Source organism: Ammospiza nelsoni, chromosome 28 (assembly GCF_027579445.1).
Source record: "Ammospiza nelsoni isolate bAmmNel1 chromosome 28, bAmmNel1.pri, whole genome shotgun sequence".
In the NCBI taxonomy this organism is placed as follows: Eukaryota; Metazoa; Chordata; class Aves; order Passeriformes; family Passerellidae; genus Ammospiza; species Ammospiza nelsoni.
This window is the reverse complement of record NC_080660.1, coordinates 3,107,890-3,119,301: the sequence shown is the minus strand read 5'-3', so window position 1 is coordinate 3,119,301 and position 11,412 is coordinate 3,107,890. Positions and strand designations below refer to the sequence as shown.

The 11,412-nt window shown below is 49.7% G+C and overlaps 1 protein-coding gene across 3 annotated transcripts; it reads left to right on the top strand.

Annotated features, from left to right (window-relative positions):
• The first annotated feature begins 3,538 nt into the window (after nt 1-3,538).
• On the top strand, nt 3,539-9,223 carry LOC132085142 (uncharacterized). Of its 3 annotated transcripts, none has more exons than XM_059490520.1 (3): nt 3,539-4,208; nt 4,263-7,848; nt 7,929-9,223. In XM_059490520.1, exon 2 carries the CDS (start codon nt 6,360-6,362, stop codon nt 7,317-7,319), a length of 960 nt encoding a protein of 319 aa, XP_059346503.1. In that variant the 5' UTR covers nt 3,539-4,208; nt 4,263-6,359; the 3' UTR covers nt 7,320-7,848; nt 7,929-9,223. The 3 variants fall into 3 exon arrangements, with proteins under 3 accessions (XP_059346503.1, XP_059346502.1, XP_059346501.1); XM_059490519.1 differs by having other exon boundaries at nt 3,539-4,443; nt 4,509-7,848; XM_059490518.1 differs by having other exon boundaries at nt 3,539-7,848.
• The last annotated feature ends 2,189 nt before the right edge of the window (nt 9,224-11,412 follow it).

Genomic DNA, 11,412 nt, shown 5'->3' with positions numbered 1-11,412 from the left:
TCCCATTTGCATGACAGTCCCATTTCCTACCTGGACAGGGAACTCCACTGTTCCTCACCAGGGTCACTGGAACACTGGAGTTCCTGTTTCCCTCACCTCCACCTGGGCACAGCAGGTGTGTGGAGAAGGGATTTTAGTGCTGGTTTGGAGAGAAAATTATGGATTTTAGCAAACAACGTCCATAAAAACATTTGAGAAATGTTACACATGGGCCAAAGCTTTAAATCAGGAAAATGGGAAGAAATGATTTTTTTTACTGAAAAATGCAACTGAAGTAATGATCCTAAAATGAGATTTTGCCTGAAGGTTTCTGGGCCTCAAAATGCAACAGTGAGCAGTGATTTGGTGGAAGGAAAAAGGAAAAATTCCTCATGCTGCCACTTGTTGTGGCAGTTTCCCAGGGATGGGTGTCGGTGCCCTGATCCCAAAATGCATCAACCTGCTCATGGCTGGAGGGTTTGGAGGAGAAGGGGCCGTTCCTGGAGGGTTTGGAGGAGAAGGGGCTGTTCCAGGAAAGTTTGGAGGAGAAGGGGCTGTTCCAGGGGGGTTTGGAGGAGAAGGGGCCGTTCCTGGAGGGTTTAGAGGAGAAGGGGCCGTTCCTGGAGGGTTTAGAGAAGGGGCCATTCCTGGCTGGCATTGCCATTAGGGATGGGCTCTGTCCCTGCAGGTGCTCATGCTGGTGTCCCCTCCCAGCCTGCTGCCCTGTCACCCCAAGGTGACAGTCCCAAACAGGCACCAAACCTGCCCAGGTGCCACCTTTGCCAGCTGGAGCTTGGCCAGCCTTGGGGGGCTGTGGAGGAGCTGGGGGTTCCTGGGGTTCAGCAGAGGGAGAGGAGCTGAGTCAGGGTGGGCTTTATCCCTCTGCCAGGTGTCAGCAGCCAGCTCAGCCTTGGAATGGGGCAGATGGCATAAAAACCTCCCAGGATGAGGGTAAAACCAAATTTATGGGGTTTTACAAACTTTTCCCAACCAAAAAGTTTCTAATTGGAAAAACAGGACAAAAAAAAAAAACAAAAAAAAAAAAAAAACACCCTGATGATTATTGTGGGATGAACAGGGCTGCCTAAAGGGAGTGGTTGGAGGAGAGGAAATCCTTCAGGAGCTGGGTGAGAAGTAGGAGCTGGTTTTGTGGCTCAGGGTGGTGGGTGCTCAGCAGTGCCGGCGTTCTGGGTGCCCTCAGCACCATCCCTGCTCGTGGATCAAGGCATGGAGACAGATCAACAAACAAAACCCTCCCCTCCACACCTCCAAAGACCAAATTCCTGCCACAAATGACAGCTTTATTCTTCTCCAGCCATCAGTTTGGAATTCCATGCTCTGGGTGGGCTAGAGGAGGAAAGGACCCCTGGCAGGTTTTGTGCATTGAAGCCCCCTGTGCCCCCTCCCCAGCCACACCCAGGCTGGGCTCTCACCTCTGCGATGCCAGCACCAGGAGCTGATCTTCCTCCCTCCCTCACCCCTGCCAAGCCCTTGGGGAAGCAGGAGAGCTGCTGTGGACCGTGGTCTTCCTCGCCCGCCCCGCCGGACGTACCTGGACGCGCACCTGAGCTCTCTTTGCACGGCCTTGCTTTGGAAATTAGGCGGGATAATGACGTCTCATCGCTCTTGTTTTTTTTTTTGTATTTTATTTTATTTTTTGTTTTTCTTCACAAAAAATAAACTCAACCCAAGGAACCCCACAGGAGCAGCGTGGCAGGAGGGCCCAGCTGGCTCAGAGACCCCAGAGAGGAGGCAGCAGTGGAGACCCCCCAGCACTCGATGCCCATCACGAGGGGGGAAAAAACCAAAAAAACCCATTTTTGCTCATTGACTTCACGCCCTGACTCCCAAGTTCACACTTCTGCCATGAAGCTGAGAGGCTGGAACCATGGAACCAAGAGACAAACGCTGGGATGGGCACATGCAGGGTCAGATCTGCCCAGCTGGATCTGCAGCTGCAGCACTCGACGCTCCCTGGGCTGTGCCATGGGCAAGGATGGCTCTGGTGCCAGGGGCAAGGATGGCTCTGGTGCCAGGGACAAGGATGCTCTGGGCTGGTGCCATGGGCAAGAATGGCTCTGGTGCCAGGGACAGGGATGGCTCTGGTGCCAGGGGCAAGGATGGCTTTGGTGCCAAGGGCAAGGATGGCTCTGGTACCAGGGACAAGTACAGCCCTGGGCTGATGCCAGGGGCAGGTCCAGCTCTGAGTTGGTGCCTATGGCTCTGGGCTGTGCCCAGGGCAAGGATGGCTCTGGTGCCAGGGGCAAAGATGGCTTTGGGCTGGTGCCAGGGGCAGGTACAGCTCTGGTGCCATGGGCAGGTACAGCTCTGGGCTGTGCCAGGGGCAAGTACAGCTCTGGGTTGGTACCAACAGCTCTGGGCTGTGCCGGGGCTAGGATAGCTCTGGTGCCACAGGCAGATACAGCTGTGGGCTGTGCCAGGGGCAGGTCCAGCCCTGGGCTGTGCCAGGGGCAGGTCCAGCTCTGGGTTGGCACCCACACCCCTGGGCTGTGCCAGGCTCATGGGGAGGTGGGCATGCCCAGGTCAGACACGCCGTTGGCCTCACATCACAGTGAAAGGGTTTGGGGGCTGTTTGTCGGGGTCTTCACTTTGCTGGGGGCTTGGGGTTATTTTATTATTATTATATTCTATTGGGTTTTTTTTGTCCAGGTCATTATCCTTTATTTCCCCCCTCCCCCAGCCTGTAGTATCTGGTAAACTCCTCCTAATTTTCAAAAGACAACGAGAAGAATGACAATCTAAGAAACCAACACCCTCCTTTGTGCTTCTATAAATATGTTTCTGATCTAATTTTATTTCTCGTGCTCATCTGTACTGTTGACAGTTACAATTGTGTATAATTTTTTTTTAATTTGGAATTTTTGCGTTGTATAGGGTTTAGTTTTAAAATATATATATATATTTTCCATTTTTTAAAAAGGGGTGTTGCAAAAAAAAAATTGCACGATTTAAATGACAATAGTTAAAATGCTGCAGTTTTTAGAGATGTGGAAGCAAAATGGAGCTTATTTATTCTCAAAGGCTATAAAGGTGTAAAATGCATGAAGAAAAAAAAAAAGCATTTACAAAAAAACCAAAAAAAAGACAAAAAAAGTGTAACCTGAACAAAGTGTAGCGTTAAAGATTTTAAAGGATGACAACAAGAAAAAAAGAAAAAAAAACCAACAAAAAAACAGCTAATATATTGTGTTTGGGCTAGTTTGCTTTTGTTTTTAATTGTTCCTTTTTTGGAGAATGAAATACATTTGTGTATATTTTCATATAAGAAGTATGCACTGAGATGTTTCCAAACTGATATATTCCTTTCTAAACGTGTGGTTACTTAACCAAAGTCTGTTTCTGATCTTTTACCTTCTAAAACTCTCTCTCTGTGGATGCTCCAGCCCTCACCTGAGCCCAGGTAAGGCGGGGTGGGGGCAGCGGCACGGCCCCCTGCCCGCGGGGTGCCAGGGGTGCCAGGGGGCTGAGCCGGGGAGGCTGGCACAGGGGGGCTGTGACCCCCGGCCTGGGGAGGCTGGTCTTTCCCAGGGCTTGGCAAAGCTGGGGTTTGGGGTGTCTGTGCCCTTTTTTGGGGTGTCTGTGCCGGGTTTTGGGGTCTCTGTGCCCATTTTGGGGGTGTCTTTGCCCATTTTTGGGGTCTCTGTGCCCATTTTTGGAGTCTCTGTGCCCGTTTTTGGGGTCTGTGTTCCGGTGTGGGGTTCATCCTTTGGGGGGCACAGAGCTCTGCCATGGGCTGGGATGGCCGTGGTGTGTGCAGAGAGGAGGAGGAGGATGAAGGGAGGAAGAAGGGAGAAGTTCCCAGGGTGTGGCTCAGGTGATGCTGCTGCTGGCAGCTGTAGGAGTAGGATGGGGTGGGAATCACCTGCCCAGCCCTGCAGGAGATTTGGGGTTGGAGCAGGACCCTAAATGAAGGATAGCACCTAAAATAGTGGGAAGGGCACTAAAAGGGGCCTAAAATGCTGCCTGGGAGCAGTGAGGATGGTGATGGACCTGTGGGGGTGGTCGTGCCTGCTCTGGGGGCTCTGGAGGTGGTGAGCTGGGGTTGGGTGGTCAGCTGGAGTTGGATGGTCAGCTTGAATTGCATGGTCAGCTGGAGTTGGATGGTCAGCTGGAGTTGGATGGTCAGCTGGGATGGAGTGGTCAGCTTGAATTGGATGGTCAGCTGAGGTTGAATGGTCAGCTGGAGTTGGATGGTCACCTAGGGTGGAGTGGCCAGCTAGGGTTGGATGGTCAGCTGGGGTTGAGTGGTCAGCTGGAATCAGATGGTCAGCTGGAGTTGGATGGTCAGCTGGGCTCAAATGGTCAGCTGGGGTTGGGTGGTCAGCTGGGATGGATGGATGGTCAGCTGGAATCAGCTGGAGTTGGATGGTCAGCTGGAATCAGGTGGAGTTGGATGGTCAGCTGGAATCAGGTGGTCAGGTGGGGTTGGAGTGGTCAGCTGGAGTTGGATGGTCAGCTGGAACCAGCTGAGGCAGGATGGTCAGCTGGGCTCAAATGGTCAGCTGGAGTTGGAGTGGTCAGCTGGAATCAGCTGGGGTTGGATGGTCAGCTGGGCCCAAATGGTCAGCTGGGCTCAAATGGTCACCTGGGGCTGGGTGGTCAGCTGGAGTTGGATGGTCAGCCGGAATCAAGTGGTCAGCTGGAATCAGCTGGGTTTGGATGGTCAGCTAGAGTTGGATGGTCAACTGGAGTTGGGTGGTCAGCTGGAATCAGCTGGAGTTGTGGATGGTCATCTGGAGTTGGGTGGTCAGCTGGGATGGAGTGGTCATTTGGGGTTGGATGGGCAGCTGGAATCAGGTGGTCACCTGGGGTTGCGTGGTCAGCTGGAGTTGGGTGGTCAGCTGGAATCAGCTGGGGTTGGAAGATCACCTGGGGTTGGGTGGTCAGCTGGGATGGGATGGTCAGCTGGAATCAGGTGGTCAGCACGTGCACAGGGTGACGCCTGCTCAGGGGGTTGTTTGGTGGTAGCACAGAGCCTGGCTGTGCAGGGACAGGGACAGAGCCTGGCTGTGCAGGGTGTTTGAATGAAGAGCTCAGTGCTGGGGCAGGCTGGCAGTGGCTGTGGGGGTGTCAGGGGCACCTGAACCCCCATGGGGGCTGTGGTTATGGCAGGGACACTCTGGGGGTCCCTTGGGGAGGGGTTTGATGCTGTGGGGTGTCTGAGGCCACTGCCAGGTTGGGGTCTGGGGGCAGTGGAAGTGTTAAATCCAGAGCTGGTGGTGATGGGCCTGGGGGAAAATGGGGCAAAGAGAAAGAAAAGATTTCCTTTTCCTTCCCCCTTTTCACTTCCCTCTTCCTCTCCAGAATAATTTCAGCAAACCAAGGAAAAAGCAAATTCACAAAAAAACATCCGCACCTTTTCCTTGAAAATTTCACTTCCTACGCTTTTTCCTCCCCCTGTGATGCTTGTCTGGGGGGTTCCCCCCATCACTTTGGGTGTGAATTGGGATATTGGGGTGTTTGTCACCAGTTCTGGAGACAAGGCTTGGCTGGGCTGAGGGGCACTTGGTGCTCTGGGGGTCCCCTCTGCCCTCCTGGGGAGAGGGGAGAGCATCCATCTGCTGAGGAAGGAGCATTTCCCAGCCCCTCCTCAGCTCTGCCACATCCTGCCTCCCATCCCTCCAGCTGGGGGCACAATTTGGGGATGTTTTGGGGATTTTCATCACCCAAAGTGGTGAAAATTCATCCCCATCCACCTCTCCTGGGCTGTGTCTAACAGTGAGCTTCAGCTGAAGGTTTGCTCTGGTTTCCCAAGTTCATTCTTTATTCCACTTTTCCCTCTCACTTCACTTTTCTCTCTTTTTTTTTTTTTTTTTCCTCTTTTCCACAAAAAAACCCAACCAGACCCACAAACCAAGTATTATGTTTTCACTACCTCCATCCACCACCCTTCCTTGTCCAAAGCAGGAAGCCACATTTGGGATGTAAAAGGGCCTTCCCCCTTTATTTTCCCCTTTTCCCTGGTGATTTTTCTCTCCCTTCTGTCCCTCTGCCCCTCCTCTCTCTGGTCTCTCACCTGTAGTATTTTACCTGGCTACTGTAACTGTAAATAGCGAGTTTCAATCTGTTAGCAATGGTAACAGTACAGAAAACTGGTTTGGGGGGTTTTCTTGTTTGTTTGTTTTTTTTTGTTTGTTTTTTTGTTTTTGTTTTTTTTTTTTTTTTTTTTTTTTGTTGTATTGATATGAAATGAAATTATATTTTTGTCAGAGTATATTGTAATAATACTGACTTTGGACATGGCTGAGTTGTACAGCGATTTTCTTGTTTAACCCTCTTGGCTCTTCCCCTGCACCCCTTCCCCGAGGTCCCTGCTCCCCAAATTTCCATGTCCCAGGCCCAGGAGCAGCCATTTGGCAATGGGATATTGGGATATATTCAATTTCTCCAAATTTCCATGTGCCAGATCCAGGAGTGGGATATTGGGATCCAGCAGTGGGATATTGGGATATATTCAATTGCAGGTCCAGGAGCAGCCATTTGGCAGTGGGATATTGGGATATATTCAATTTCTCCAAATTTCCATGTGCCAGATCCAGGAGTGGGATATTGGGATCCAGCAGTGGGGTATTGGGATATATTCAATTCCAGGGCTGCTTTTCCCCAAATTTCCATGTCCCAGATCCAGCAGTGGGATATTGGGATATATTCAATTCCAGATCCAGGAGCAGCCATTTGGCAGTGGGATATTGGGATATATTCCATTCCAGGGCTGCTTTTCCCCAAAATTTCCATGTCCCAGACCCATGAGCAGCCATTTGGCAGTGGGTTATTGGGATATATTCAATTACAGGGCTGCTTTTCTCCAAACTTCCATGTCCCAGATCCAGCAGTGGGATATTGGGATCCAGCAGTGGGATATTGGGATATATTCAATTCCAGGTCCAGGAGCAGCCATTTGGCAGTGGGATGTCGGGATATATTCCATTCCAGGGCTGCTTTTCCCCAGATTTCCATGTCCCAGATCCAGGAGCAGCCACTTGGCAGTGGGTTATTGGGATCCAGCAGTGGGTTATTGGGATCCAGCAGTGGGATATTGGGATGTATTCCATTCCAGGGCTGTTTTTCGCCAGGGTTCCCAACACCCCCATGTCTCTGGGGAGCTCAGCACACCCGGGAGTGCTTTTAATGAAGATGTCCCAGCTAGGCAGGGATGCTCTGGGTCTCTGCCGTGGTTTGAGCAGGAATCAGGACCTTGGAGCAGTGAGCAGGGTGGTTCCAGCTCCCCTCTTCTCCCCAGCCAGGGAAAACCCCGGGTTCGTCCCAGGATCTTCCTCCTGAGCTCCGTTCTCTGCCTGTTTGGGATGTGCTGGGATTAAACCAGAAGAGGGTGGTGTGGCTCAGGCTGTGCCAAAACAGCTCTAAACGGGCTGGGAAGGTGGCAGGAACTGAGGGGTTGACAATATCCCCATCCCTGGGAAGGTTTTTGGGGACTGAGGGATTGTGGAAGACCTTCCAGGCTGGGAAGGTTTTGGGAACTGAAGGATTGACAATATCCCCTGGCTGGGAAGGTTTTTAGGAACTAAGGATTTGCAATATTCCTCAGGCTGGGAAGGTTTTGGGGACTGAGGGATTGACAATATTCCCAGGTTGGGAAGGTTTTTGTGGACTGAGTTATTCGCAATATCCCCTGGGCTGGGCAAATTTTGGGGGAATGGAGGGATAGATAATTTTCCGCAGGCTGGGAAGGTTTTTTTGAACGAAGGATTTGCAATATCCCCCAGGCTGGGAACTGAGAGATTGACAATATCCTCATCCCAGGTTTGGAAGGTTTTTGGGGACTGAGAGATTGACAATATCCCCCAAACTGGGAATTGAGAGATTTGCAATATCCCCCAGGCTGGGAAGGTTTTTGGGGTAATTGAGGGATTGATAATACTCCCCTGGCTGGGAATTGAGGGATTTGCAATATCCCCCAGGCTGGGAAGGTTTTTGGGAACTGAGGGATTTGCAATCTCCCCATCCCTGGGTGGGGGTGAGTGGCCGTGTCTCCCCCCAGCTCCCACACCCACCCCAGCATTGTGCTGGGGGTCACAGCGGGATTTTTCACTTCAGATGGGTTTTCAGAATGAGATTTTCCTGCTGCTGCCTGCGACTGGCGCAGCTCCTCCCTCTGCAGAGCTGCAGGAACGTCCCCAAGCTCTCCATGGGCTCCTGGCATCCCCAAGGCCACCTTGGGCCACCACTCCCCTCCTCCCCACGGCCCTTTCCAAGCATTTGCAGGCAAATCAGAGATGCTGGAGAAGTGGGGACCATCTGCTGCTCCCTCTGCTGTCCCCCACAGCCTCCCTTTGCTCCCCATAGCTCAGTTAAGCACGTAGGTGTTAGCAAACTCTGGGCTGTCTGCAAAACCTTTTGTAAAATAGAATAGACCTTCAAATAATGCACTAAAAAAAAAAAAAAAAAAAAAAAATCCTAAATGCCCCTCGCCAGTCAGCTTCTCTGTGTGATGGTTCCTTGGATGTCCCTGCTCAGCACAGGCAGCTCTGCATCCTCCCCCCAGGGTGCTGCACAGGTAGAAACAAACCAGGATGTGCACTTCCCCACCCCCGAGGAGTTCTATTTATTGTTTTGAGAAGCAATTTAAAAGGGAAAAAAAAAAACAACAAAAAAACAACAAAAAAACAAAAAAAAAAAAGGGAGAAACTGTATCTATAATATATATATATATATAAATATATATATATTTTTAACCTGTTTTTTTTCCTGATGCTCCTCCAGCCGTGTGTGTGGGTGTGTGTGGGTGTGTGTGCGAGTCAAGGGATTGGGCACCGGGGCAGGAGCAGCGGGACCGGCCCCGGGAGGGGAGGGAGGGATTATTTCGAGAATTTGTGATGTTTTAACCGCGATTTTCAGCTAATTCCACCTTTTCTGAAGTGTTTGCACCCTCGGGGTCTGGCCTGGCTGGGAACCCCCCCATGCCCTGTCCCATTCCCTCCCTCCCTCCTCCCTTGACAATCAGTGGCTCCTTCCCAGGGACTGCAGCACGTGGTTGAGACGTCGATTTTCGTTTTTTCAATATTCCTTTTTTTGTGCTGTATGGTGATGCGTTATTGTATATTCCACAATAAGGAGAAAAAAATATATTAAAAAAATGATGATAATAATAATAATAATAATTACCATGAGAAATTCTTATGAGTTTTGTTTGGAAACTCTTTCACTATATTTGTTGTAAAGAGGTTTACTATTAAAAAGAAAAAAAAATACACGTTTCTGATAATTTTCCATGCCTCTGGCTCTTTATTTCCTGCTCTCTGTGTGGCAGGGTGCAGCAGGGTGACACTGGGGACATCCTGGTGACACCCTGGGCTCCAGGTTCTGGTTCTGGTGACATCCTGGGCTCCATCTCCACATCCTGGTGACACCTGGGCTCCATCTCCAACTCCTGGTGACACCCTGGGCTCCATCTCCAGGTGTTGGTGACATCCAGGGCTCCATCACCGGGTCCTGGTGACACCCTGGGCTCCAGGTTCTGGTTCTGGTGACATCCTGGGCTCCATCTCCAACTCCTGGTGACATCCTGGGCTCCATCTCCAACTCCTGGTGACACCCTGGGCTCCATCTCCAGGTGTTGGTGACACTCTGGGCTCCATCTCCAGGTCCTAGTGACACCCTGGGCTCCATCTCCAGCCCCTGGTGACATCCTGGGCTCCATCACCGGGTCCTGGTGACACCCTGGGCTCCAGGTTCTGGTTCTGGTGACACCCTGGGCTCCGTCTCCAACTCCTGGTGACATCCTGGGCTCCATCTCCAGGTGTTGGTGACACTCTGGGCTCCATCTCCAGCTCTTGGTGGCATCCTGGGCTCCATCTCCAACTCCTGGTGACATCCTGGGCTCCAGCTTAGGGTCCTGGTGACATCCTGGGCTCCATCTCCGGGTCCTGGTGACACCCTGGGCTCCATCTCCGGGTCCTGGTGACACCTTGGGCTCCAGCTCCAGGTTCTTATCAGTGCAAAAATCACCTTATCACTGCAAGAATCACATTGTCACTGAAAGAATCACCTTGTCACTGCAGGAATCCCTTATCACTGCAAAAATCCCCTTATCACTGCAAGAATCCTCTTATCACTGCAAGAATCGCCTTATCAGTGCAAGAATCACCTTATCAGTGCAAAAGAGGTGCAGGGGAGGGAGGAGCATCCAGGGGTGCGTTGGAGCATCCAGCCCCGATGCTTTATTTATTTTCACAAATTCAAAACCGGGTTTATTTCACCTACCAAATTAAAACCCAGGTTTTTATTTCCTTTAACAAGCTCCAAAATGAGTTTTTATTTCCTGTAACAAGTTCTAGGCCAGGTTTATTTGCTTTAACAAATTCTAGGCCAGGTTTATATTTCCTTTAACAAATCCTTGACTGGGTTTTTATTTCCTTTAGCAAATTCTAGGCCAGGTTTATTTCTTTAAATGAATTGGAAGCTGAGTTTATTTCCTGTAACAAATTCTGGGCTGGGTTTATTTAATGTACCAAATTCAAAGCCGGGTTTACTTCCTTTAACAAATTCAAACCAGGTTAACAAATTCAAAGCCAAGTTTTTATTTCCTTTAACAAGTTCTAGGCTGGGTTTATATGTCCTTTAACGAATTCAAACCTGGGTTTTTATTTCCAGTAACAAATTCAAACCCGCGTTTATGTAATCTAACAAATTCTAGGCCAGGTTTATTTCCTGTATCAAGTTCTAGGCCGGGTTTTTATTTCCTTTAACAAATTCTAGGCCGGGTTTATTTCCTGTAACAAGTTCTAGGCCAGGTTTATATTACCTTTAACAAATTCTAGGCCAGGTTTATTTCTTTAAATGAATTGGAAGCTGAGTTTATTTCCTGTAACAAATTCTAGGCTGGGTTTATTGAATGTACCAAATTCAAAGCCAGGTTTACTTCCTTTAACAAATTCAAACCAGGTTAACAAATTCAAAGCCGAGTTTTGATTTCCTTTAGCAAACTCTAGGCCGAGTTTTTATTTCCTTTAACAAGTTCCAGGCTGGGTTTATATTTCCTTTAATGAATTCAAACCCAGGTTTTTATTTCTGGTAACAAATCCAAGGCCGGGTTTATTTCCTGTAACAAGTTCTAGGCCAGGTTTATTTCCTTTAACAAATTCTTGACTGAGTTTTTATTTCCTTTAACAAACTCTAGGCCAGGTTTATTTATTTTAATGAATTGGAAGCCGGGTTTATTTCCTGTAACAATTTCTAGGCAGGGTATATTTCCTTTAACAAATTCTAGGCCGGGTTTATTTCCCGCAACAAATTCAAGGCCGGATTTTTATTTCCCTTAACAATTTCGAGGCCGAGTTTATTTCTTGTAACAAATTCTAGGCCGAGTTTTTATTTCCTTTAACAAATTCCAGCCCGGGGTCGGGTTCGGGGGGCGCTGGGGGGGTCGGGCCGGGCGCGTTTCCCCTCAGCGGC

Coding starts and splice junctions, on each gene's coding strand:
- LOC132085142 (XM_059490520.1), top strand. CDS start 6,360: ATGGGATATTGGGATATATTCAATTTCTCCAAATTTCCATGTGCCAGA.